The sequence below is a fragment of the Tiliqua scincoides genome, chromosome 4, assembly GCF_035046505.1.
Source record: "Tiliqua scincoides isolate rTilSci1 chromosome 4, rTilSci1.hap2, whole genome shotgun sequence".
Lineage (NCBI taxonomy): Eukaryota > Metazoa > Chordata > Lepidosauria > Squamata > Scincidae > Tiliqua > Tiliqua scincoides.
This window is the reverse complement of record NC_089824.1, coordinates 222160664-222188238: the sequence shown is the minus strand read 5'-3', so window position 1 is coordinate 222188238 and position 27575 is coordinate 222160664. Positions and strand designations below refer to the sequence as shown.

The 27575-nt window shown below is 48.7% G+C and overlaps 1 protein-coding gene and 1 pseudogene across 1 annotated transcript in view; both read right to left on the bottom strand.

Moving 5' to 3' along the window:
* Positions 1–428: 428 nt before the first annotated feature.
* XKR7 (XK related 7) overlaps positions 429–27575 on the bottom strand; it is a 43691-nt gene continuing 16544 nt past the window's right edge. The window contains exons 2-3 of the mRNA XM_066624743.1: positions 3797–3996; positions 429–1390 (exon numbers count right to left, since the gene is read on the bottom strand). Of these exons, the coding sequence (XP_066480840.1) occupies positions 429–1390; positions 3797–3996 (1162 nt within the window). The remainder of the gene's footprint in view (positions 1391–3796; positions 3997–27575) is intronic.
* On the bottom strand, positions 8140–8259 carry LOC136650458 (5S ribosomal RNA; annotated as a pseudogene).

Here is a 27575-nt window from a genome sequence, read left to right as displayed (position 1 = left end):
GGGGGGAGTGGAGTCCCCACTTTCAGGGTGCGTTGGTAACGTGGATTCTGGGCAGGAGGGGAAACAGCATGGCCTGCCTGAGGGAGAGGAGGTGAGGCACAGCCTCCTGCAGCAGAGCCCAGGCCGCTAACTCAAGCTCAGAGAAGGAAAATAGCACCAGTTGGTCTCACCAACCCCGTCTGCGAGAGGACTGGGCGCCAGCCAAGGCAGGCTGGGAGTTGTCAGTGCTGGGTGGAGGAACAACAACAAACCAAAGCTTGCTAACAAGAGACAGGAGGGCTGGCTGCTTCCTGGACCTCCGTCATCTCACCCCGGAGACAGTGGCAACAAAGGAGCACAAGGCCAGCTCACTCCGGCTGCTCTGCAGCTGGGGTGACCCCCGGGCTCCAGGAGAGGCCTCAGCAGGGGCTCCACAGCTCCTGGCCACTTCACACCGTGGTCTCGTACTCCAGCAACTCCTGAGATGCCCCCATGCTGCGGTACTGCAGGCGCGGCGTGGCTGGGGAGGTGTACTCCAGCGCTAGGATGGTCTTGCGGAGGCGCCTGTCAATGAAATGGGCATCCCAGGCGGGATATTTCTTCCGAGGCAGGTCAATGCGAATGACAGGCCCCTCTGTCCGTGGCACGCGGGCAATAGGCGTTGGGGGCACACTGGGCCTGACCTGAAAGACAGGCACGCAGCTGTCTCTGTCCCCAGGCACCCCCTCCCTTTCGGCTCCTGTAGTCCTTGGCAAGGAGCGTGGGGGGCTGGTGATGACATCCGCAGGGGCCCCTGCAGCACAGGGGACTGCAGTGGGCTCCTCGCTGCACAGGCAGCCTGTGTTCTGGGGCCCAAAAATGGTTCCATTGGGGTGCAAGAGGCAGTAGTAGATGAACATGAAGAAGACACCTAAGGCGAAGCTGGAGGTGACCACACAGACGACGATTAAGGCGTTGGATTCGGGGACCAGGCGTTGGTCCCGGAACCAGTACCAGAGGCCTGTCATGGCAGCATTCTCGGACAGTGTGATGATGTAGTAGATGGACATGCGGCACCGGCTGCGGCCCTCCTTGACGTTGAACCAGCAGAAGATGTAGATGATGCCCACCACCATGTTGTAGATGATCTCCTCCCACTTGGACATGCAGAAATCCGTCTCGCCTTGGATGATCCAGAAGGTCATGATGCACCAGTGGGTAACAATGAAGATGCCAAAGTAGAGCTGGAACACGGAGGCAAAGAGGGCAAAGGCAATGGCCCGGGCAGCGATGGTGAACAGGTGCCAGAGGATCTGCACGACCGCCCCTTTGTAGGACATGGGCATCTTGTCTTCCCGGGAGTCCCGCAGTACCTTCTGGTAGGAGGCAAGAGTCCAGGCCAGGGACACCAGTGAGGCAGACGCGGAGAGGCCTGCCCAGACAGAAGGAGAGAAAAGGGAGGCAGGGAATTAGGGGAGAGAAATGGTGCCCCTGAGGGGTCACGGGGAAGAGGAACGGGGCAGAACCGAAGGAGGCCGTGGCTGGGTGGAGATGGGGAGTGAAAAGGGGGGAGAAAGAAAAGGAGACAATGGAGTGGAGCCACAGCTATGGATACAGCAAAGCAGAGTGAAGCACAAGGACCAGAGAGATGGTGGTTAGGACAGAGAAGAGCTAGAGGAGGGCAGGAGGAGAAGCTGAAGGAGGGACATGGAGAGGTCAAGACATGGGGAGGCAGGAAGGGTCCTAACAGACCAGGGTGTGTCTGCAGTGCTGGTCATCCCCACCTCAATAGAGAAATAGGGTGCTGCTGGAAAAGATCTGCAGAAGGGCAGTCGAGGGTGATCTCCAAGAGGAGGGCTCTTTCCCCCAAGGATGTTATTTCTGCCTCAAATGGGAGCAGATGACACAGCAAGGATATGACAGAGGCACAATATTCATGAGAATGATGAAGCCAAGAGCTTTCCTCTACCTGCCCTCTTTTAAAATAGATAGCACCTGCTTCTTGTCCTGGAGACTGGGGTGCAGCATGTCAAAGGGTGTTCTAGTTCACACACGACTCACTATCATTTCGATGGGAGTCTGCGAGGGCCACCTGCATGAAAGGCTCTCAAAAGTTCCCAGGGGCTTGCTGGTTATTAGAAAGCACCATGTGAATATTGCCCTTCCTCTTTTCTGCACTCATCCTAGCCATACCCATCATTCCTCCCGGCTCCTTCTCTCCAAGTGTTCCTTCCCTTCTCACACACTACCTTTCCTTATGCTGTGCTACTCTCAAGCCTTCTGCCCGAGCCTTCCCGCTTCCGGCCTTTCAGGGCCTTGCATCATCCTCTCCTAGATCCTGGCTTCTTCCGTGCTTCCTTCCACACACACGCCTTTGTACATCACAATCTGGATGAGGTGAGTGTGTCAAGATTGATTCCTCCACAGCTACTAGCCATGAGAGTGAGGAATACAACTAAGTTCAGAGATAGTATCTCTCAGTCAGTCAGCAGCTGGGGACTAGAAATAGCAGGTGGCCAGCTGCACCATCGTGGACTGTTTGTGGACCACATTCCTGTGCCGTTACTGAAAGGTGGGAATTTTGGTGAGCTGCACAGATGTCTCATTGCTCGGCATGGTCATTCTCATGATGGAAACAAGAAGTATGAATGGGGAATCCAGATTACAGGGAGATGCCAAGATAGAAAGGAAAGGTGGAAGCCTGAAAATGGAGGTGGACAGGGTGGTGGCGTGGAAGAGTAAGACCAAAGGAAAAGTGGACCAGCAGTGAACACTACAGGGGGGAGGATGAGGGGGCAGGAAGAGATATAACAATTCTGAAAATTCTGAAGGTGTGGAGAAAAGAAAAGTTTTTTCTCTTTTTAAGAAAACTGATATTTTTGGAAAATTGAAATAATTGCAGTATTTACATGATTAATAATATGCATTTCAGTTGCAATACGGAGAGCCAAACCCTGTTGTGGACTGGGCTGTCATTCGGAGGCATTTACAACAGCGGGACAGAGTTCCACAGGAGGCAGCAGTGCTCCACCACCACTGACGGACACCAACAGGTGGGCCCTCCAGCAGAGGTGTAAGGGATTGGCAGAGAGGGGGTGAACGGGGAGTGGGTGGGGAGGGGGGAGAAACCGGCTGAGCAGACTATGCGGCTGGTGCATCCAGTGGCGATGGTGCACACCAGATCCTACCCCACTTTTGCCAGCCTCTCCACCCCTTATGCCAGCTGCAGAGCTAGTACAGGTCCGAGGAGACCCATTGCAGAGTGGGAGGCTGACAGAGAAGGGAAAATACCCTTTCCCCTCCAAAATTTGCCTTCCCCCTACTGGACAGTATGCCAGAACACTGCAATGAAGATACAGAGGAAGTTGTGCTTTTTGTGGCAAGAACATGGAAGTTATATTGCTCTTTTCAAGTGCATATCTAGAATTTTGTGACTCTCTCTCTCTCTCTCTCTCTCTGTGTGCATACATGTCTGTCTGTCTGTCACACAGTATAGGTAAATGTAGTGATATGGTCGTGATAGAGCACATTGCTATCAAATACCCACTGTGATAATTTTGGAAATACAATTCATTTATTTTGTCCTTGCATCAGATCCTCCTCCCTCCTGTCAACATTTCTGACACTGGCTGATGAGGCACCTCTTGACAGGAATCCCATGTGGGTGTTGTGGGAGCCCAATTTGCCTCTAACAAAGAGCAGGGCAGGCACCGCCATCACCTTCCTGAGCCTCCCAGAGGCAGGCATCTGGATGGCTGCTGGGGAAGCCAGGAGGCTGCTCCGAATGCCCTTGGCTCTCCTCCAGGAAGGGGGTCCTCTCTGCTTCCCCTCCACTCACCCTGCAATGGCTCAATTCGGCTTTGCTGCACCATGATGCTGAGCTGAAGCACCAGCTGGGGGGCGCTCTTGAGGAAGGTCTCCAGGAGCCGCAGCATGCTGATGTCTGCGCTTTCAAACATCATCCTCCAATAGAAGTGGCGCCGGCGATGCTCCGATTGCCAGCGGCTCTGGAGACCCAGGTACAGGGTCCGTAGGTATCTGCACGAAAAGGGGGTGGACAGCAGGTGAAGATCTTGGAAAGGCAAACAAGTTGAACTGCCGCTTAGTTTGGGGCCCCAGAAAGCACCCCGTGACCACAGCTTGTTGTCTGGGGAGCTGCTGACTTGGGCTCCACGTTCAAACTGTGCCAACACTGCAGCTGGCTGAAGGAATCAGGTGACCAAAGCATCCCACAATGCTTCATCTGGCTTGGTACAGTGACTGGGTATGGCCTGGTCCAAAAGCACCCCAGTGTTGAACATCTGCACCTGTCCTTTTTGCGCCCCGGACATTTGTATATTTATATTAGATGGACTTTTCTAATTTTTAAACCCACAAGGAGAGTTAGGGTGAGGGTTAAGGCTTGGATAACAGGCTTAGGATATGTCACATGGGGCTTGTGGCCTCGTTACAGTGAGGTGCAAATGACCACGATGCAGAACAAACTACACCTGACGTGAATGTCCAGGGATGCCAGTGACTGGGGTGCATTGGACCAGGACACAATTGTGCAGGACGCAACCACCTTAGTACCAATTATAATGATTTAAACAGCATTATCAATGTCTTCGGCATTTCACGAACAACAGAAGTACACAAAATAAGCCCCCACCCTTAGGGAACCTACAATTTACAATCTGGAATAATTATATTTCTTCTGCTGCAGAAGTGGTGGTGAAAGCAAAAATGCTCCCCTTGAACCCAATGGAAAGACAAAATGCACTGCTCTCCCACTGCACCCACACCACCGGGACAGCATATGGGGTTCAGGCCTACTCCACAGCCAATTGCAGCATACCCACAGCAGACATTGTCTATAGAGCTCCATCAGGGAGCTTGTAACTCAGGTGAGTGTGCCATGGGGCGATCTCTCTCTACCCAGTGCAAACGTGGAGCATACAAGAGGAAGTTTTGGTGATCAGGGCTGTGGAGAAAATGCACATTGCACAGAAAAGCTCCAAAGAAACCCAAGAACAAGCTGCCAGCCCTTCTGTCCTTAGAACCCTGACAGGTGCCCTTCCTCCAGGCACAAAGTTCCAAGAACTTCCCCATTGTGCCAACTGGGGATGCAAGGCCAACACCCCTCACACAGGTAAGCAAATGATGGTGGAGAGACAGAAACACCACACCGCATGCCTCCCCACTCCCAATGTTGTCTGCTGTGTAGTGACTAGACTGCATTGGCTGACCACTCCTCCCTCCCTCCACATCTAGTGGCAGTCCCTCTCTCCCACCCTCTCCCTCTTTCCCACCTTGTTTCCTTTCTGTGCAAGGACAGGTATGGACTGTGGAGAAAAAGAGTAGCCTGGTGGTCACCTGCAGGCCAGCTGACTGTTGGGGAATGCCAAGTGCTCCACTCCAACCATTTCTACTGCTGGTGAAATAAAAGCTCCTTTGCCTGCAAGGTCACAACTTTGCTAGTAGAGTGGAAGGCTTATTTACAGAGGGTGAATCAATAGCGAGTGAACCAAGGTTAGCCTGTCCACAAAGTGATGTGAAACTTGTGTGGAGTGGCAAAGTTGGAGGGTTGGCCCTTAGCCCGCCTGTCAGTCACTCTTTTCAGTTTGCTACTCTGGTCAGCACCCCAATTCTCTTCCTGCTTGCTGACAGCAAGTCAGAAGAGACTGCAACAAAGGCAGCCCCCTTTTCCCTCCAGTGTTGCTGGAGAAAGCAAGCAAGCTACACAGCACACACCCTATTTCCTCCATATCGCTCCTGTGTGAATGAACCCAGCACGCTGTGCTCCTAGTATGTGTTGCTCCTGTTCATCTGAGGTCCCAGTCTAGCTGACACCAATGGAACAAGTTAATCATGAGCCACTTAAGTCCTGCTAGTAAAGGTATTCAATTGGTTTCAAATTTAACAGGATCGGGGCCTTAATATTCATATCACACACACACACTCATATATATATATAAGAAGAAAAAAGATCAATTCGTCAATGCCTGACTCTCCCCAGTTGCTATGAAGTTAACTACATTTCTAATTACTTCGACACTGGTATTACATAGTCAAAATTCAAATTGAGGAAAAACTGAACCTTTTGATTAAAAAAAGAAGGAAAGTCACTTTGATCTCCGAGATGAAGAGAGAAAGCAGTCAGGAAGATAAGGTGGCAAATGCTCCGCAGGGACATCGCTGTTCATCCCAAGCTACATTAGCGGCTCTGCAAATATTAAAATAGCTGCGATCCTTGGTTTTCTCGTCTCTGCTGTCATCACGAGCGAAGGAGCCACTGGGCCAGGAATGTGCACTGCAGGGACAGAGGCAGGAGCCAAAAGGAACACTCCAGTGGTGTAGCTGGAGGGGGCGGAGCACCCGGCGGGGGGAGCAAAACTGAGCCATATGGGAATTCCCACCGGGAATGGCTCCGAAGGGAGCGGCCGCTTGCCTGCCTCGCCGAGGCTCCCTGCCAGACTGAGTGCTGCAACCCCTCTCCAGCTACGCCACCGGAACACTCCCCTGGGAAAGCAAACAGAGGGAGGTGCCGCATGTGATGGTGAAGCCATGCTGCCCAGCTGGCAGAGTCCTGACTCCTGTAACTTGCAGCAAACTTCCTGGGGTCTTGCCTTGCTGCCCAAGATTCTAAGGACTGGAAAGGTCAGGGACCAAACCTGGGTCAGGATGCATGCAAAACATGTGCTCTGCCACTACTACTACTACTACTACTACTACTACTACTACTACTACTACTACTACTACAGGTATGCATCATTTAATGATGGATGGGGATATATTCAGTGAAATGCATCATTAGGTGATTCTTCGTTGTGCAAATTATATCAGCTGCGGTGGCCTGGTAGTGTCCCAGAATGCCTTGTGGTGCTATAGTTAGTACCAGCTCATAACCCACCAAAAATTGTGTTGCAACCCACTAGTCACAGGTGCACAAGGTTACACAGTTACACAAGACCCACAAGGTTTTGGGACCACTGTTGTATATGCCATCTGTCATTATCCTAAATGCTATGCAGCACATACCTGTACTACAATGTACCACTACTGCTTCGTCACAGCCTGTGTTGGACTGGTTATAGTCTTCAATTTGGGATTTAGCCCAGACCCGGGCTGTAACTGTTATTGTTACAGGTCAATAATCCCATATCTGGACACCCAAAATCCAGACTATTCTGAAATCCAGACATTTTTGTCCAAGACTTTTTTTTCTAGTGCAGAAAGTGGCAAAGTGCAGAATTGAGCAGGCAGCAGAAGGAGCACTTGTGAAGTGTGAACATAAGAACAGCCCCACTGGATCAGGCCATAGGCCCATCTAGTCTAGCTTCCTGTATTTCACAGCAGCCCACCAAATGCCCCAGGAAGCACACAAGACAGCAAGAGACCTGCATCGTGGTGCCCTCCCCTGCATCTGGCATTCTGACATAGACCATTTCTTTAAAAATCAGGAGGTTGCACATACACATCATGGCTTGTAACCTGTAATGGATTTTTCCTCTAGAAATTCACAGAGGAAGTGTGAATGCAGGACGAGTACAGGTCCAGCCTATTTATACACTGATTTTTTATACACGGATTTGACTCAACACGAATGGCCCCTGCAAATGAGAAAGAATGTGCTGATCCCTGGAGAAGGGGAAAAATGCATCCTTTTAAAATCAGTTTTAAAAACTGAACAGGCCTTAACAACAGCCTCCTTAATGTGTGTGTGAGAGAGAGAGAGAGAGAGAGAGAGAGAGAGAGGACAGCAGGCTAACAATCCTTCTCTCTCCTTCCCCTCCCTTCCCCCAGAAAGAAAAGTGAACATTTTGCATTGGTGAAGGGAGGGGCTGAGTGAAGTGCTGATGGATTGATTTCTTAATGACTCTTATCTTAGAGTCAAAAGGTCAGCAAGGCTGTTTTTCAATCACTGGAGCAAAGAAACTTTGTTTTTTAAATTGATTTGCTATACTTTGGTTTGTTTTTTTAAAATCCACATGAGTGCTTGGAAGGGAACCCACCTTAGTGGTAATTAGTCTCAACCTGTACTAGGAGCACCTCTGTGGTGTTTTCTGTAGTGTGAACACTAGAAGGTCTTGTGTTCATTCCCACATACAGTGCTGGTACAGTTGGTAAGTTCTATTCTCTGCTCTGTGGGTTGTACCTGTACAGGCTGGCAAACCTTCAGTCTCGAAAGACTATGGTAGAAGCCTACAGCACCTGGTATTCCCTGGCAGTCTCCCATCCAAGTACTAACCAGGCCTGACCCTGCTTAGCTTCTGAGATCAAAAGAGATCAGGCACATGCAGGGCAACAGTTGCTGTCAACCTGTACAGACATTGTTGAAAAACGTCAGAGGCCAGCAGACACCTGTATGTGTAGCAGTGAAAAGAGCAAGAGGAAGCATTATATTTTTGCAACGATTCCCAAATCCAGTCAAATCCGAAATCCAGACATCTTCCTGTCCCAAGCAGTCTGGACAAGGGATCCTCAACCTATATTATCTTACACAGCTGAAGCATAAGAAGAGACCTACTGGATGAATCAAAAGGTTCATCTCTGCCCTACTCAGCCTACCACAGCACCTTTTCCAGTGCCTGTTTGCTGGCGTTTCTCCTCCTCTTTTTAGAATTTTGGGACAGGGAAGCAACTTTTCACCTATTTTGTTTGCTGTATAAGCAGCTTTCTGAACTTTTTTGTTGTTAAAAGTAGCACTGAAATATTCTTAAATAAATAATACAATAAATCTAACCCAGCATTCTGCTTTTCAAAGTGGCCAGCCAGGGAAGCAGAACAAGAAGGTAACAGTTCTGCCTTGCCCTTCACCCTCCCAGCAATTATTATTCAGAGCTAGAGTGTTTCTCAACATGGAGGCCCCATACAGTCATCAAGACTGACAGACCTCTCTTCCTCCATGAACTGTTGAATCCCTTTTAAAATCCATCTCAGATTGTGGCCATCGACACAAAAGTAGCGCAAATTTTATCCATGCAGTGTGTTCGCTTCTCCATGCAAGACGTGATATGTTTCTGGAATGCATTGCCATAAGATGGGAAAATCGCCACAGGCTTGGGGGGGGAAGCAGAGGTCAGTCAGCTCATGATGGCTCTGTGGCACCTCCACATTCAGAGGTAAAGCATCTCAGAATCCCAGTGGGGGGGGGGGTGGAACATTGGGAAGGGCTGCTGGTTTCATGTTCTGCTTGTGCATTTGTTAGAGGCACAAGGAAACCAGCCTTGCAGGCAAAGTGTAGCTTTTGCAGGAGGGACACATGCCTGGGTGTGCGTGGCAAGCCAGCCTGCTCCAGAATCAGTCGCCACTGACCCTCCAGCGAAGTGCCCATCAAGACAGCGAGCTTGCAGGGCGGTTTGCTAGGCAGCCAGCCAGTGAAGTTCACTGCACTGATCAAATGCGCCACTGAGGAAGGCAGGAACAGCTGGTCTTACTGAGCCACATGGAGCTGAAGTGGTGAACTCAGAGGGTTGGATGACGAAAAGATACTTGGCTCAGGCTGCTGGGGACCGCATAGACCATCTGTCCATCAATCTGCAGTTCGTGAAGGTGTTCTGGGAGAAGCAGCTTTGGTTTACAGAAAAGCCCCTCTCTGCTCAGATGCCTCTTCCCCACTGTTATATCTCTTCCCCCCCCCCCCGTCTGCAAGGTGCCATGCACTGGAATGGAATAGCCTTTCACAGACTGCTTCCAATGCCAGAGGACTTCAGAGGTGAACGCAACTCTGCCCTGGTCATTTTAATGGCAAGAGATGGCCGCCTGGTCCTGCCTGACTCTCCAGGGACAGCATGATGCTTCCATGCCAGGGTCACAGGTCACTGGCTGGGGCACTGTGACTGTCGAGGACTGCAACTTCCATGTTCATACACAGTGTATCTCTGATGCTGGGGACTCATGCCCAAGAATGGCCATCCTGCTTCCCATCCCAGTAGAGAACAGGCACCCACCCTGGTTGTGAGCCTCCAGCAGTATTTGACAGTCTGTACTTGGAATCAGACCACTGGCCCCTTGTCTGATCCAACCCAGCAAGGGAATCTTCATGTTCCTAAGCAGGGCCAGTTCCCGCTTGTGAGGGATGATGTGGCCAAAAGCCTGGAAAGGCATTCTGATTGTGTGCTCCCTCTTGCTTTGGGAAGCCCGTGCCTGTGTCAGCATTCTCTTCCATGGTGCCCAGAAACCAGCAGACAAGTGCAAGTCTGCCTTCATGTTTCCACCTGCAGGTACAGCGGTGACAGTGCAGAAGGGTTTTGGCCTGTCTCCTGCCAGGCTCCTGCCTGGTTTTCCAAGCTGCCCAAGGTGGGTGATGAGGACCAGTTCTCCTTCATTGCCAACGCTAGAGTCAAGGGTGGCAGCATGAAGGAGGACTCGTGTCCCACTCAGTAGCATAGCTACAGGGGGGTGGCACAGTAAGTATTCCAGGCACCGCAACATGCTGTGTAAGCAGCACCTCCCACTCGCTGTTGGAGCCATTCTGGGCAGTAATGCCAACTGTGTTGCTGCTGCTTCCCAGAATGGCTCTGATGGTGAGTGGAAGGGGCCTTACACTGTGCCTGCAATGCTTGCTATGCCGTCCCTATAGCTATGCTGCTGGTACGGGCCCCTGAATGGACACTGTCTCCTTGCACTTCCCTCATCAGGTATCCCTGGTAGAACCGTCCCTGTTCTCGCGTTACTTTTAAAATCAGAATTCTGTGCCATCCTACTCAGAGAGGGAGAAGAAAAGAGGGCAGTGGAAGCCAGTGGCGTAGCTAGAGGGAGCTTGTGCCAGCACGAGCGCGCCGACATAAGCGGCAAAGATAGGCGTGGGGGGTGTGGGGAGGGGGTGGGAGGGGGCGTTACTGGGCAAGGTGAGGGCAGGGAGAGGTGCGCAGGGAGCCGGGGGTGGGGCTGGGACCAGGCAGTTATGCCAGATCCCAACCCCCGTCCCCGGCGTGAGTGGAGCAGAGCGGAGCAGAGCGACACATGAGGTGCACAGCCCTTACCTACGGGTAAGCTTCCCCTTGCCCGTGGCTGAGCCACTGCTTGCTGCAATCCCACATTGGATGCAGCGCAAGCCTCCTGGCTTGCCTGCTCCAGCAAGGGTTAGGATTGCACCCTAAATTATAGCGATGGGCATGTAATGGACTATTTTGGACAGAAAAAAAAATAACTGACAAAGCAAGCAAGAGCTATTATTACGTTTGGGCAATTGACTTCTGTGAAATCTAGATTTGACCCAATATGAACGATGCCAAGAAAACGGAACTTTCTGTTTAGGCGGGTGCTTTAGTGATGAAATATTCTTGTTCTGGGAGCATTAAAACATGTTGTGATTGGACTAAGAAGCACTTTGAAAGGAAAGCACTGGGGTGGGGACAATTGCTCCAGCGACATTCTAGGCTTGAGCCTTGCTCGCCTTTATTCGAGCAGCCCAAAGTCACGGCACCAGTTTAGCAGGATTCCCTCCTGCCTAATCCTTGCCATAAAACACAACAGCCAGAATCCTTTCCATTCACCCCACTTTCAGCTGTTCATTGTTTTGCTCTCACAGGTATGCAAGGAAATTTTAACTGCTCTCAGGTGCCTCAAACTAGAGTGATGCAGTCTGAATTGGGCAGCATGTGGTGGCGGGGAAATATTCTCCATTTAGCCCCTCCTGGACAGGGCAGGCTGCTCTTGTTCTGGCAGATTGTGGCTCTTGAATCATTTAGCTGACACTAAACTTCTCTTGCTGCAACAAGCAGATTCTGGATATAAGCAAGTCCAAAAGAGAGGATGAAAGCAGCAGTCCTGTGCCTAGTTGCTTGGGAGTAAACCCTATTGAAATAAGGGCCTGATCCTATCCAATTTTCCAGCAGTGGTGCAGCTGCAATGCAGCCCCATGCATTGTTCCCATACCTTAAGGAGGCCTCTGTGACAGCTGCTCCACCACAAGGTGCAGTGCATGCCCCATTGGCACTGGAACATTAGGATTGGACCCTAAGTGGCATCAACCTGCATCGTGGGCTGCAAGATTGTCTTGAGCCAGAGATCTGCAATGGGCATTCAAATGCTTCTACTGCAAGATGTTTTCTGTTTTCACTAGCCCGGAGGGGCAGGGGGATTGAACTACCAGGTAAGATGGTGGAATGCCTCATCAAAGATAGAATCTCAAAACACACAAACGAACAAGCCTTGCTGAGGGAGAATCAGCCTGGCTTCTGGAAGGGTAAGTCCTGCCTAACAAACCTTATAGAATTCTTTGAAAAGGTCAACAGGCATGTGGATGCGGGAGAACCCGTAGACATTATATATCTGGACTTTCAGAAGGCTTTCGACACGGTCCCTCACCAAAGGCTACTAAAAAAACTCCACAGTCAGGGAATTAGAGGACAGGTCCTCTCATGGATTGAGAACTGGTTGAAGACCAGGAAGCAGAGAGTGGGTGTCAATGGGCAATTTTCACAATGGAGAGAGGTGAAAAGTGGTGTGCCCCAAGGATCTGTCCTGGGACCGGTGCTTTTCAACCTCTTCATAAATGACCTGGAGACAGGGTTGAGCAGTGAGGTGGCAACGTTTGCAGACAACACCAAACTTTTCAGAGTGGTGAAAACCAGATGTGATTGTGAGGAGCTCCAGAAGGATCTCTCCAAACTGGCAGAATGGGCAGCAAAATGGCAGATGCGCTTCAATGTAAGTAAGTGTAAAGTCATGCACATTGGGGCAAAAAATCAAAACTTTAAATATAGGCGGATGGGTTCTGAGCTGTCTGTGACAGATCAGGAGAGAGATCTTGGGGTGGTGGTGGACAGGTCAATGAACGTGTCGACTCAATATGCGGCGGCAGTAAAGAAGGCCAATTCTATGCTTGGGATCATTAGGAAGGGTATTGAGAACAAAACGGCTAGTATTATAATGCCGTTGTACAAATCGATGGTAAGGCCACACCTGGAGTATTGTGTCCAGTTCTGGTCGCCGCATCTCAAAAAAGACATAGTGGAAATGGAAAAGGTGCAAAAGAGAGCGACTAAGATGATTACGGGGCTGGGGCACCTTCCTTATGAGGAAAGGCTACGGCGTTTGGGCCTCTTCAGCCTAGAAAAGAGGCGCCTGAGGGGGGACATGATTGAGACATACAAAATTATGCATGGGAAGGAAAAAGCGAATGGAGAGATGCTCTTTACACTCTCATATAACACCAGAACCAGGGGACATCCACTAAAATTGAGTGTTGGGAGAGTTAGAACAGACAAAAGAAAATATTTCTTTACTCAGCGTGTGGTTGGTCTGTGGAACTCCTTGCCATGTGGTGATGACGTCTGGCCTGGACGCCTTAAAAAGGGGATTGGACAAGTTTCTGGAGGAAAAAGCCATTACGGGTTACAAGCCATGATGTGTATGTGCAACCTCCTGGTTTTAGAAATGGGCTATGACAGAATGCCAGATGCAAGGGATGGCACCAGGATGCAGGTCTCTTGTTATCTGGTGTGCTCCCTGGGGCATTTGGTGGGCCGGTGTGAGATACAGGAAGCTGGACTAGATGGGCCTATGGCCCGATCCAGTGGAGCTGTTCTTATGTACAGGTTTTCCTCCTAAGTGCACTCATTCATACGGAATGAGGAATATTCATCTTATTTTAAAACATTTACATTATTTCTTCAGAATACTTACATACCATTTTCCAACAAGAAAGCCATCTGATTTATGCAGTGATGATGGTTTCCTGTGCTAAAGAGGCTCACAATCTAACATAAGGGAGGCACAGGGGTTCGCCTGCATGTTTTTGGCCACATGGAACCCAAAACAGCTTACAGCAAAATGCCAGTATTATAAAATACGAATAAAAAAATACAGCAAAGATACAACAGCACCCAGTGCAATTTAATGCTGACTCAGAGAGTGGAATATGTACAACACAAAACAAAAATTGATAGAACCAGTAAAATGGCAATTTTATTAGGAGCTCTAGTGGGTGTATCTATACGCCCAGAGATGAGCATCGCCATCAATATACCAAAAGTTCAGCTACTGGGGCTCTAGTCCATACCCCCCCCATTTGTTACACTGGGCCATATACTCCTTTGCCCACCTAGTTGTCAAGTCCACCCCTGCAACCAAAGGGGGCTGGAGCCTCACGTTCAAAAATGACCAGTGGAGTTGTCCACATCCTGGATTTGGTGCCCAGCAGCCCCAAACCTTGCGGTGCAATGGTTGCGTTGTGACCAGAAGAGCAGCACCTGGCCCTGGTCATGACTGTGATCCTGGTGCCTCCCCCCAGTAGCATAGCTAGAGGGGGTGCAAAGCACTAAGTTTTGCAGGGCAGCTCAATGCACCATATAAGCGGCCCCTTCCCCTCCCCTTTGAAGACAGGCATTCACCTCCATATTGCTCAAGCGGCCTGGAATGGCTTGGAAGGGGAGGGGCTTCATGCACGGCGCGGTAAGGTGCCCTGCAAAACTCAGTGCTTTGCACCCCCTCTAGCTATGCTACTGCCTCCCCCTCATATCCAATCAATGCCTTGGTAAAAAGAGGAGAGGGATGACAACAGCAGAAAGAGAAGGATTAAGCAAGCAGTGGAGGGGCCATAAAACTCCCTCCCGGCCTAGTAAAGCTGTCACCCGAATGGATGTTTTTTATATCGGCTCCATAAAAGGTTGCCGGGCGACTCCATTAGCCACCGAGGGCCAGGAAAAAACCTGATTCCAGCACTTTCAGCCCATACATCAGTGCTAAGGAGGGTGGGGGAAGGGAGGCCGGCGCTGCTTCCCCCCCCCACCAGCCAGCCAGCGGGAGCCTCCATGCACAGCAGGTGCCAGATGCCCACGGCCCCCCGTGCTCAGTCAGGCTCCTTCACAATTCTGTCCTGACGCAGGCACGCTTGGTGGGAAGGCGTAGGGTTAGCGTATACAAAGGACCTATACCAGTAACCAGCTTTTTAAACCCTCCCATGTTGAGCTGCACCTGCCGAAATTCCCTCTTCTATACAGTGGTTAAAGGTATAGGCACTCTGTCCACCTTTGTATCTGGCCACCCTGATAGTTGGTATGTAATGATGTCCTTTACACCTAGGATGTTATTCTTGTTGTTAAGAATATTTATATATAGGGTCACCAGATACAAAAGGGGGGGGCAGAGTACCTATACCTTTAACCACTGCCTAGAAGAGGGAATTTTGGCAGGTGCAGCTTTCTATACAATGGTTAAAGATATAGGTACTCTGTCTCCCTTTGTATCTGGTAACACTAGGAAGGCCTCTCATGGGGGCGGGGGTTGCCAGGGGAGGGGACAGCCAAAGCTCAGCCCTGTAGGTTGCTGACACCACCCTTGGCTGCAGAGAGACCGGGCCTGCGTGGCTACTAGGTTGGTTCATTAGAAAAGATCAAAAAGCCACAAACTGCCATCACCTTTATGAGACCCTTCCAGAAAGTCACAAGTAAGCTTTCCAGTTCTCCAGAGCTGGAAAAGGGGGGTTTATGTGCCTTCCAACCACTATATCATACTATCCAATTTGGTTTCTATGGACTCTTCAGCTAGTGCAGTACCAATGATTAATCTCCAGCTTTGCTAACATAAAGATGACCGTCTTCTCCTCTGCCTTGTAAAAGATTCGTGTGTTCTTTCTGGTGGTGCAGATAGAGCCAAACAACAGCTGGATTGTATGTTTTTTTTTTTCAAAGAAACAAAATATGAGGAACAGTCAGAAGTAAAGGTGCAGAAAAGAGTGACCAAAGGGATTGCTGGTCTGGGCCACCTTCTTTATGAGGAAAGCCTACAGCATTTGGGGCTCTTCAGTCTAGAAAAAAGGTACCGGAAGGTTGATTTGACCGAGACATTCAAAATTATAATATGCAGGGGATGGATAGAGTGGATAGAGGGATATTATTTTCCCTCTCACACAACACCAGAACCAGTGGACATCCACCAAAACTGACTAGCAGGAGAGTTAGAACAAAGAAAATATTTCTTTACCCAGAAAGTAATTAATCTGTGGAACTCCTTGCCACAGGATGCGATGATGGCACCTGGCCTAGAGACTATTAAAAGGGGATTGAACAGATTTAAGGAGGAAAAGCCCATCACAGGTTACAAGTCATGAAGGGTATACACAACCTCCTGGTTCAAGAAGTGGGCTACCTCAGAACGGCAGGTGCAAGGGCGTGGCACCAGGATGCTTGTTGCCTTGTACACTCCCTGAGGCATAAGAACATAAGAAGAACCCTGTGACTGGACAGACTGTGAGCATGAGCAAGCCCTGTGCTGCATCCACCAAAGGCATCCCTGGGGAAATTAAGTAGCAATTATCTGTGTTAATCGCAGTCCATTCATGCAGCAATTTACATGCATGCAGGATTGTCTCACACAATGATCTACATGTGGGGTTCATCTTACAAGTATTCATATAAAAAAAATGGGCAGAAGTACAGTATAAGGCTGCAAGCCCATGCACACTTACTGGGGAGTAAGTTCTGTTAGACACCATGGGACTTTCTTCCAAGGAAACACACACTAGACTGGACTGTAAATCTTGCAGAAGCACATCCCCAGGGTCAACAAAACAAGGCAATAAATCCAATGACTTAATTTGCTACCAATGGGCAGCCTGTGTGCCATTTGTTAAGAACAGGGAGGTGTGAATACAAGGCATTCTCCACCTCTCAGCCCTGAATGTACTGAGTAGACCTGAATGCCCAAGGCCCAAAGTGGAAGAGGCTTCACCTTCTGTTCCTGGATGTAGCAGGTCCTGCCTTCCTGCGCTACCCCTTTTCTTCAGTGAGAAGATTAGCGGTGTGTTTTGCTTCATTATTTCTACAACAAAAGTGTTCAGTGTGAAGACAGAGGTAGGAGCAGGAGGCAAAAGAAGGAGAGGAAATACAATTCCCCCCCCCCCCCCGGTCAGGGCAGAGAAGGGGACTTATAGAACAGGTCCAAAAACCCCTGCGGGTCTGGAGAGCATCTGGGGGGACCAAGAGAGCAGCTCTTTCACTGTCATCTGGAGCCCGTTACCAAGGACACTGACATGTGATAGACAGCGTTAATCCCAGACTTCAGATATTCAGCAGAGAAAGGTGGGGAGATGGAGGATTTAATGGGCTTTGGATGACGTCCCAGCTGTTTAAATACGTCCCGGATGCTGCGGGAGTGCATTGTTTTAGGAGGCAGCTGGAGGGAAGGCGTCAAGGGCATCTATGTCCATCCTCATCTCACATTTGTAAATCAAAGCGGCACTAAAAATGAAACCGACAATCCAAACACAAACCACGTCCATCATAGCTGAACAGCAACAGTCATACAAGAAGATCAGCCAGCCATCTGGGGAAAGCCCTCCCCAACAGCAAATGGGAAAAGGAGTTTAGGGATGCTTTACAATGGGATTTTCTGGGCAGGGCATTCTGAGGGGAAGAAAGTGCTCCTTCAGGTAGGTAGGGCTCAAGTCATCTAGGGTTTAAAGATAATCACCAGAGCCTTGATTTGGGTCCAAAAGCTAACATAGCTAGTCCAAACAGCCTCCAAAGGAAGCCTATACAGAGTGGTCTATACACTGTGGTCGTTCTAACAGGAGGTCATGAAAGCAGGGATGACAGAAGCAAGGTCCAAGTCCCTGAAGAACGGTCTCAGCCAGAAGTAACTAAGGGTGGACCCCAGTTATTCAACACAGCTGCCAGTCCCCACGCGACCACGGACAGGACTCTTGCCAGCTTGCACTGCTCTTGGCAGTGCTACTGATTTCTGCCAAGTGCTGGGCTCTCCTGGGAAAAAGAGCCGGCTTTGGAGAACAGAATGGTGTGGAATTTGCTAGCTACAGAGTGCCTTGTGTAGATGCTGCCATCAGTGGCGTGACTAGAGGGGGTGCAAAGCACTAAGTTTTGCAAGGAGCCTCAGCGTAGCAGACAACCGGCTCCTCCCCCTCCCCTTTGGAGCAAGGCGTTCGGCCTCTGTTTTGCTCCCACTGCCGGAATGGCTCTGTAGGGGAGACGGAGGGGCCGCTTCCACATTGTGGTGAGGCTCCCTGCAAAACTTAGTGCTTTGCACCCCCTCTAGCTATGCCACTGGCTGCCAGACATTTCTTTCTGGCCTTCCCTCCTGTTCTTTCTGGAACATGATGCTTCAGCCTTCTCAGCTGGCTTCAGCAGGGCTTTGAGGAAAACATTCCTGCAGGAAGTGAAAAATGATTTTCCCAAGCGCAAAAGGAGGCCTCCCTGGCAAGTGTATCTCTGATGGAAGCTGTGGCCAAAAATGTCATTGGGACTTTTTCCTTAATAGGACAAGTTTCTTGTTGCGTTTTGTTCCCTCCCTCCCTCCCTCCCTCTTTTTTGGGAGAGCATTTGGAGTCTCTCCTGCTGAGAGTCATAAAAGGACCTTGGAAAGGTTGACAAGTGAATGTGGCCTTAGTGTCACTGAATAATGTGATTTTAATAGTTGCATCTCAGTGTCATTATGTCCCAATTACTGCCATGTGCTGGTCTGGGACCCAGTGGCCAGCTTCTCTGGCTTCATTCTGGCTTTGCATGTCTGTAGCTAGAGCTTCGTGTGTGCCTGTGTGTGTTTAAACTCACAAGATTTAATACACAGTTTAAATTAAGCTGCTAAATTTAGCAGCTAGCATAACCTGGAGCTCAATATGCCCTTTCAGTTCCCAAGCTATGCCCTGGGGTCTGGGAAAGATGAATAAAGCACCTATAATCATATGCAGAGTGCTGTCATCAAACCACAACCAGGTTCACACATCTAGATTTGGGTAGAAGGGCTTCAGCAGCAGAGGATGGGGCAGAGGATGAAACATGAGCCCCAACACTTATTATCTGAGAAATTAAGCATGAGGACAAGTTGTTCAGCTCTCTCTCTCTCTCTCCCTCTGCAACCCCCTCCCCCTTACCCACACAACCTATCTGCCACAAATGGGGCCAGTACGGTTGGGCTGTGGGTGAGCTCATATGAGCTGATCCGAGAGGACCTTTCAGGATCAGAACCAGGCAGCAGGATTGGCAGGATTAGACCAAGGGCTGTAGAAAGCTAGAATCAGGCCTGGGATAACTAGATGCTGTGGGCAGGCAGGACTTAGGCAAGTATAGACAAGATGTCCAGGCAGATGGCCAGAATGAATCTCAAAGGCGCAGGGCCGGAGAGGCAGCAGGCAGCGGAGGAAGCTGAAGCTGTGAGTCAGTCTGCAAGCAACTTCTTCACTTACATTTTCCAGACATTCTGGCAGAGGTAAGCTTTGCAAGACCTGAGCTTGCAGCGTTAAGGCAACATCTATATAGTCAAGCGGCTCCCCAGCAAATGAAACACACACACACACACACACACACACACACACACACACTCCAGGAGCTTCCAGAACCCAATAAACCTGTCTGAAAACATGGCAGTGCAATGCATCTTTGCATTTTTGGGTTTAGTATACGTTCAGGAAACATATATTTATTGAAAAAAAACATTTTTACCCCTCATCTTCCACCCAGATAGGGTGCTCAGAGCGACTTACAGCAACCAATAAAAACCAAGAAACCGTAAGTGATGAATGATCCCAACCTGAACCTCACCTACATGCAGCAGCACAATGCAAAGTGAGCAAACAGCTGCAGCAGCTGAAATTGGAACCCAGTTCTCCTGGCTCTAGGAACACAGTCAAGAAGGCAGCTCACTGTCCTCCCCCCCCCCCCCCAAAACACATCCTGAAGTCTGGGCACTGCTATCAAACTGCTCTGACACCTCTCTCCCATCCTCTGCACCACCTCAGCAGTGGTGCAGCTAGAGGGGGTGCAAAGCACTAGGTTTGCAGGGAAGCACTTGGTGGGCCGCTATGAGATACAGGAAGTTGGACTAGATGGGCCTTTGGCCTGATCCAGTGGGGCTTGTCTTATGTGCCTCACCGCAGTGTACAAGCAGCCCCTCCCCTTCGGAGACAGGTATATACCTCTGTTTTGCTCCCTTTGGAATGGTGCCAAGCCGGAGGGGCCGTTTGCATGCTGTGGTGAAGCTCCCTGCAAAACTTAGTGCATTGACCCCCCCTCTAGCTACGCCACTGCTGGGCAGTCATCTGTACAACAGAATGCAACTTGTGAGCAGACCTGCGCAGGAGGAAGCGGTCCTTGCACTATCTGAGTCTCAAATCATAATGGGTTTTACAGGTAATCACTAAGACCGTCAACGGGGCCGGGAAACATACTGAGCGCCAATGCTGATTTTACAGGGCAGGTGTAATGGGATCGTGTGACCAGGTTCCAATCAGAAGTCTGGCGACCACACATCAAATAAATGAATGGAAGCTTCTATTCAATGGCAGATCTGTTCAGAGCACTGTGTGTTAGAGTAGGCCAGTGGCAAGAAAAGACCAGTCTTTCTCCCACCTACCCACAATGCCTGCTTATCCTGGGCCGGACCCTAGCTTTCTTCAGCCCTTGGTCTAATCTTGTTTTCACTGTAGGGTACAAATCTCCAGGCATCATCTTGTTGGACGCCCAGCATTCATTAAAACAAGATCTCCCCTCTCATCGGATCCTTACTTGTTACACATTTGATCACTTTGCTGGCATTCCAACACAGAATAATATTTTCCCCCACATTTGCAAACTGATAGGATATCAACTAGCATGTGTGGGAAGAAGGAAGTATCAGCTGTTTGAAAAAACAAGGACTCAAATGCTTTCCCTTCCCTTCCCCCACTTCCTTAAAGCATTTAATTCTTCAAAGCTGCTGATCAAGCAGAATCCCACAGAGGAGACTCTCGTAGCTAATTACTACCTCCATATTAAGTAAGATGATGGTGGTGGGAGAAACTAATGAGCTTCATTAGAACAATTAACGTAAAGGTTGAAGATGGCTTTCCCTGGCTTAGACTCTGAAACTGATGGGTGAGATTTTGAATGGACAACAGGAAGGACTTCTTCACCAGTAGTGGAGCTACATAGGGCCAGCGTGGTAAGTATTGCAGGTGCCGCAATGTGCCATGTAAGCGGCCCCTGCCACATGCTGTCCAGTATGGCTCCGATGGTGAGTGGGAGGGGCCGCTTACATGACGCATTGCAGCGCCTGTGATACTTACGGTGCCGGCCCCCTGTAGCTATGCTACAGCATGGTACACAATTAATGTACAGACTCCACTGCCAAAAAATGTGGTAATGGTCACTAACTTGGGTGCTTTTCAAGGGACTGAATAATATGAATTTGTATGAGATTCATATAAAATCTATGCGCTCTATGCTCTGTGCTCTATGCTCTATGTCCCTGGCTACTTTCATTCTCATACCAGTCGCAAGGTAGCCCCAGAGAGAAACGAAGCCTTTGGGCACAAGCCTATGAATGTCTACTTAGAAGTAAGTCCTATTGTGTTCAATGGGGCTTACTCCCAGGAAAGTGTGGATAGAATTGCAGTCTTTGTCTTGCACATTGCAAGACACATTGCACATTGTCTTTGTCTTGCACATTGGCCACTGTGGGGAATGGGATGTTGGATTAGATAAGACTTTGGCCAGCTGCAGCCACGCTCCCCGTTTGTTGTTACAAGACAGCAATGCTTCTTAGATGTGGTGGGGCTGAAGACTAATAGTTTGGTTTGTCTGATTTGTGGATCACCACATTTTCCCAGCTTATTGCCACTCCATGGGAGGATTCAGAAAAGGCTTCTGAATGAGGCCTGGAGGGCTGCATTTGTCCAGCCACCCTACAAAGCTCTATGTGTACATGAAAGAAGAGACTCATAGGCACACTGCATTTCATGCTCTGAAAAGGCAAGCTGCAGAGTAAGAACACTTTGCGTTGTAAAATTTCACCTTCAGAGTGACATGCCTCTTCAACCTGTGCTGGAAGCATCAAAGAAACACCTGGCTTTTCAGCATTCTCATCTGCTGTTTACGATCTCAAGGACTAACTGCAAGTAGCACTGACGGCCCCTGCTCAAGATCCACAAGTGCAAAAGTATCCCTGTCTTTGAGTCATTCAAAGCTACTAAATGTGTAGATGGATTTTGAATAACTCAGCACTTTGCATAAAACAAATTAGCTTTAACAAAAGAGTTTACTTGACATTTTGTCACTCTCAAGGCATGACTAGATATTTAGTTAAAACTGCAACCTTTTCCCCCCTGATCTGTTATTTCAATGGAGCATGTACATGAGAGCATCATGCTGGATAATTGTCACTATGATGTGGTAGTTCTGCATGTCTCCCACTCCTGCAGCCTAATCATATACAAGTTCACTGAAAAGTACGTTTGTATGAGTTCAGTGGGATTTATTCCATGTTCTCATGCCTAGAATCACAGTCTTGATGTACCCCAATTGCACTCCTGAATCCCGACGCATCTGCCTCAACTGGCCTCATGTTGAGTCATTTGTGTATGTGAGAGAAGCCCATTGTACATTCAATAAGAACCTCCACTGCAACCTAAAAAAAACAGGAACACATTTTCCCGGCTGAAATGTTTCTTCCAGATATTATGGAAAATATGCAGTGGGGGAGCAGTCCCATCAGCCAGGGGTATGTACAATCCCACTCCCACTTCTATGGGTGTTCAAACAACTGTCTGAATACACACCCCCTCCCTAAACCCTAGGAATTGCAAGAGGCGCTAGAGAGCCTTCTTAGCAATCTCATCAAACTGCAGTTCCCAGGATTCTCGGTTTTGGTGGGGTTGAGGAGCCTGGACTGTAAAACTGGTGTTAAACTGATAGATTACATTTGTACCAGTGTACAAATGCAGACATGTCTAATTTGCACAGATGTGCCCTGCAGATTTCTAAGATTTTAGAATACTAGTGCTATTAAGGGGGCTATTAACCCTTTGAGCATGGATGTGTGGAGCCGGGGATTCCTCACCAAATGGCTTTGAGCAAGTCCCCTCGCCCAGCCTCACCTGTGCCTGGCAGGGCTATTGTCTTGCTCTAAACACCTTGGAGAAAGACACAACAAATGAGTTATTGAACTGTGTGCGTTAAAGTAAATTATTCAGGTAAAGCTTTAGCTGTTTAATAAAACGGGTTCTGATTAAAACTATTTTGGAGCCATTTTGATTCTGGCATGCTATTGTCATATAGAATGAAAAAAACAAAGCCTTAAAAGAAGGCCTCTTTGATGTACCTGTAGCTATAAATTAATTAGGATTGCAAGTTCCTTGGGGCAGAGATCTGTCCTTTGTTTATATTATTCTGCGTAGCACCATGTTTGCTGACAGATTAAATTAATAAAAATAATTATCTCATGTTATCTTCAGTATGGGTCTGATAATATGCATATTTATTTAAATCTAATAATCTAAATCCATTCAATTGGCAGCATATTAATTGCTACACTCTATACTTGGTGGAAAATCCTAATAAATACCTACTCAAAAGTAGAAGCTGCCTCAGTATTTTCTGCTTCCCACAAAGGGGCCGTTGCGAGATTTGCGTGTGAGGTTTTCTAGTGTGCCCGAAGCACTATTCACTTTGCCCGAGTGCCCTTTTAAATGTTGCGTTCTGGAACAGACCTGTTGAAAAATACGCTTTCATATTCCTGTCATCGCCTGGAGACCAGCCTCGCAGCAAGCGACCAGCTAAAGACCCTCATTATTAACCTTCTTCAGAGCGATATAAATAATCCAGACCAATCCAGGCATCTCTCACCAACTCCTTCCCCAGCCAGCCTGAGCTCTTAAGTTGTTCCAATTACTGCCTCCAATTTTCAAGCGGCAGGGGGAAAAAAGTCAAAACTCAACCAGCTCCTGTTGTAACCAAATTCATTAATCACTGTCTCAAGATTAAAAAAAAAGAAGAGAAAAATTAAAAAAACAAAAACAAAAAACACAAGAGAGAGGAAGAGGAAGCCACTGTTCTAAACCTAATAGATATAGAGTTGAATTTTCCTAAAAGGTAATTTGGGGATATTAGTCCATAATCCTTTATTTAAACAAGGAGAAATTTTTTTTTCCAGGCTGCAGTCATTTTAATCCATTATGCATCTTGCAAAGTCAGATTATTAGACAGCCCTTCATGTGGCAAGTCAGCCTGAATGTTGTCACAGCAAAGCACTGATTAAAGGCGTAGTAGCCTCCTCCTCCTCCCCTACTGCCACCAGCATCACCAGAATGAAGCAGGCAACTAGGGCACGGGTGTGTTGGCTTAGAGTTAGACATCCACCCAGAAGAAGGAGATTGGCTCCCAGGTGGAAGGCATGTGGAAATGGCCCAATCCAATGTAAACCCTTCATGCAGGGGCTGCGTTGTTCCAAGTCCAGACCCACCAGAGAAGTCCTGATATGCTATTTAAGGCAAAAGGCTATCACAACATGCAATTTTATTGTGCTTTTAACTGACATGCAAGCTGCTTTAAGCACCCATAGGGGTGGAAGTGTGGGGTACAAGAATTTTAAATGAATAAGCGAAATACCTTGTTATGCTGACACCAGGGGGCATGGCGCTTTTTAATGAACTATTTTAATCAGGATCCAAGTTTTATTTTATTGTGTTTTATTGCTTTTTAATGTCTTTATTGATATATATGTTTTTAGTACTGTTTTATTTGTAAGCCGCCTTGAGTGCCCTTTGTGGGATAGAAAGCTTGGATATAAATTCTATACATAAAATAAATAATAAGTTTGGCTCCATTAGTTTATCAGCTTCCAGGGCTAGCTGCACTACAGAGCTGTTTCCCCCCCCCCCCTCCTTCTAGCAGTCTCTTCAGAGTCTTCCAGCCTCTTCCAAGTCACACAGAGGCATTCTGGGGTGAACCTGGGCAGAGAAAAGGGCTTCTGCACGACCTGGAAGAGACTGGAAGAAGCCAAAGAGACTGCCTGGAGCCCTACAAACACAGCAAATTTACTGTGGGCTTCCCCCCCCCCCCAGCATGTTTGAAGTGGGTCCCCCAGTATCCGTGGCATCCATGTATAACTGAAACTGGAAACTGGAAAAATTAGTCCAATTGCCTTAAAGCCAGCCCTGCATGTGGGAGAAAAGCCACAGAGATGAGCCAGCCCCGAGACGACCCTGGTGCTTACATGCCCCATATAGCCAGCATGCTTAGTTGCAGCGGCATTGATGCAAGGGAGAGCACCAGGATCAGGTCTCCTGTTGTCTTGTGTGCTCCCTGAGGCATCTGGTGGGCCACTGTGAGATGCAGGAGGCTGAACTAGATGGGCTTTCAGCCTGATCTAGTTGGGTTTTTCTTGTGTTCTTCTTGATGGACCTGGTTTCCATCCTCTTTAAAGGCATCTTAGCTTAGTTGTTATCACCACCACATCCTGTGGCCAGCAATGCACTACATTAGCAATGCCCCACTCAGGAACTACCGGTAAGCGAATCTGGTTTAGCAGGTGATGTAATTTCTATATATTTGAAAACAGTGGTTCCCAAACTTTTTCACACCAGGAGCCACTTTTTAAAATGACACTATTGGGACCCACCTAGGTTTACTAGATTTTTTTAAAAATGAGATCTAGAAATAATGTTTTACTTATTGATTTATAAATAGCAATAACCAGAAAAAGACACTCAAACATTTTTCTCCATATATTTACGCATGCTTGTAAACTGCAGGAGCTCAGCTCCTTGCAGGGCAGTTAGCAGCTATCTTGCAAACTGTAGGAGCTGAGCTCTGCAGGGTAATTAGCAACTATCTGATTTTTGAACCGTTTCAGGGCTTGAGGCAATTAGTTATCTGATCTTTCCATCACCCAGAAAAAATCAGGTTGCAACCCACCAGTGGGTTCTAACACAGAGTTTGGGAACCACTGCTTTAAAACATTTGCACCTAGTCCTTTTTCTTTTTAAGCAAAGTTTCTATCTCTGGGCCCCCTCCCCATCTCTCTAAACAAGGGGTGTCCAAAGTTTTTGGCAGGAGGGCCACATCATCTTTCTGACACTGTGTTCGGGGGCCGGGGGAAAAAAAGAATGAATTTACATTGAAAATTTGAATAAATTTACATATGTTTACATAAATGTATATAATAAAGATGAACTTATATGAATGAATGAAGGCCTTGCAATAGCTCAATGTCTATAAAAGGCCTTGCACAAAGCAAGACTGGCCTTTCCTTTGCTGCCACTACTGCATCACAGACGTGAAACAGCAAGCAGAGGAGGGAGCTCTCATCCCATAGCTCATGCGAGAACTGTGAGAGGTCAAACAGTTGCCCTCACACTGAGAACAGTTGCATCGGGCTCCAACAAATCTTCGGAGGGCCAGAGGCTCATTGGAGACTGGGGGCTGCCTGAGGGCCGCATTGGGAGTCCTCGAGGGCTCCAACAAATCTTCGGAGGGCCAGAGGCTCATTGGAGACTGGGGGCTCCCTGAGGGCCGCATTGGGAGTCCTCGAGGGCCACAAGTGGCCCCAGGGCTGGGGCTTGGGCACCCCTGCTCTAAACAACACTTTTACCAAGTGAAGAGATGCACAAGGCAGGTCTGCAAGCAACAAGAGGAGAAAGAAAGGGAGCTCAGGCTGCTGAAATCTGATTGTAAAGCACCTCTATTGCTCGATGAAAACCAGAGGCTCCTGTTGTCTCCCCCCCTTTACTTCTATTGCAGCAATTTTCAACTCTTTTCAGTTCAGAGCACACAGACAGGGTGCTAAAACTGTCAAGGCACATCGTCAGTTTTTTGACAATTGACAAGGCACACCATGTTGCTGGTGGGAGGCTCACATTCCCCAAAGGCCCTACTAATAAATGTCCTTCCCCCAAACTCCCGCAGCACACCTGCAGACCATTTGCACCACGCCAATGTGCCATGGCATGCGGGTTGAAAACCATCGAATGGGTAAGGGTGAGTTGCCTTAGATGCCCTTCAGGGGGAGATAAATAAAATAAACCACATGCCTGCAGTGGCGCCCCACTGTGGTGTCTCTGCATGAGTTCACTGTTCTGCATGTGCTTCCTGATTGGAAGAAGGTCAGGCTCTGCAGACACTCAATGTGCAGTAAGGCTTGTGAGGGCAGATAATTCCACTGTGTTACTGCATTGGGAGTGATTGATTGATCCACTTCTACCTGATGTTGAGTTGTGGCACAATTATTCTCCCCTCCCCTGCAGAGATCTGTTGGAAGGAGCAAGGCAAGAGCAGGGAGTCACAGAGAGATGTGACAGGCAGCCTCCTTTTGGGTGGGATCCCAGCGGCCTGGAATCACTGAAATAATTTACGTCTCACAGCACAGAGACGAAGATCTCTTGCGGCACACCATTTGAGAACTGCTGGCTTAAGCAATTGCCCCTTCGCTCTGGTGTATGACAAATTGTCCCTGGTGTACGATGGGAGGGTGTGTCGAAGGGCTGCACCCAGTGGTGTAGCTGCGGGGGTGCAAAGCCTCACCATGGCATGTAAGCGGACCCTTCCCTTTAGAGCCATTTCAGGCAGTGGGAGTAAAACAGAGGCATACGTCTGGCTCCAAAGGGAGGGGGGAAGGGCCACTTGCATGCCACAATGAGGCGCCCTATAATACTTAGTGCTTTGCACCCCCTCTAGCTACACCCCTGGCTGCACCCAGGTTCTGTAGTATGCTGCAGTCAGTCTTATCCTCACACCCATTGGTTTGCATCTAGTCTTTCCTATCAGATAGTATCAGAAGAACACTTGCACGAAAATGGTGCAGTGTACCCTCAGGCCCTAAGAAGAGTGCTTCTGCTCAGGGTGCCAGCCAGCCTGGAACCACAGCCTTGCCCTTCGCCCCATTCTAGAACGTTAAGCAATTCCTGTCTTAGACTTTATTGG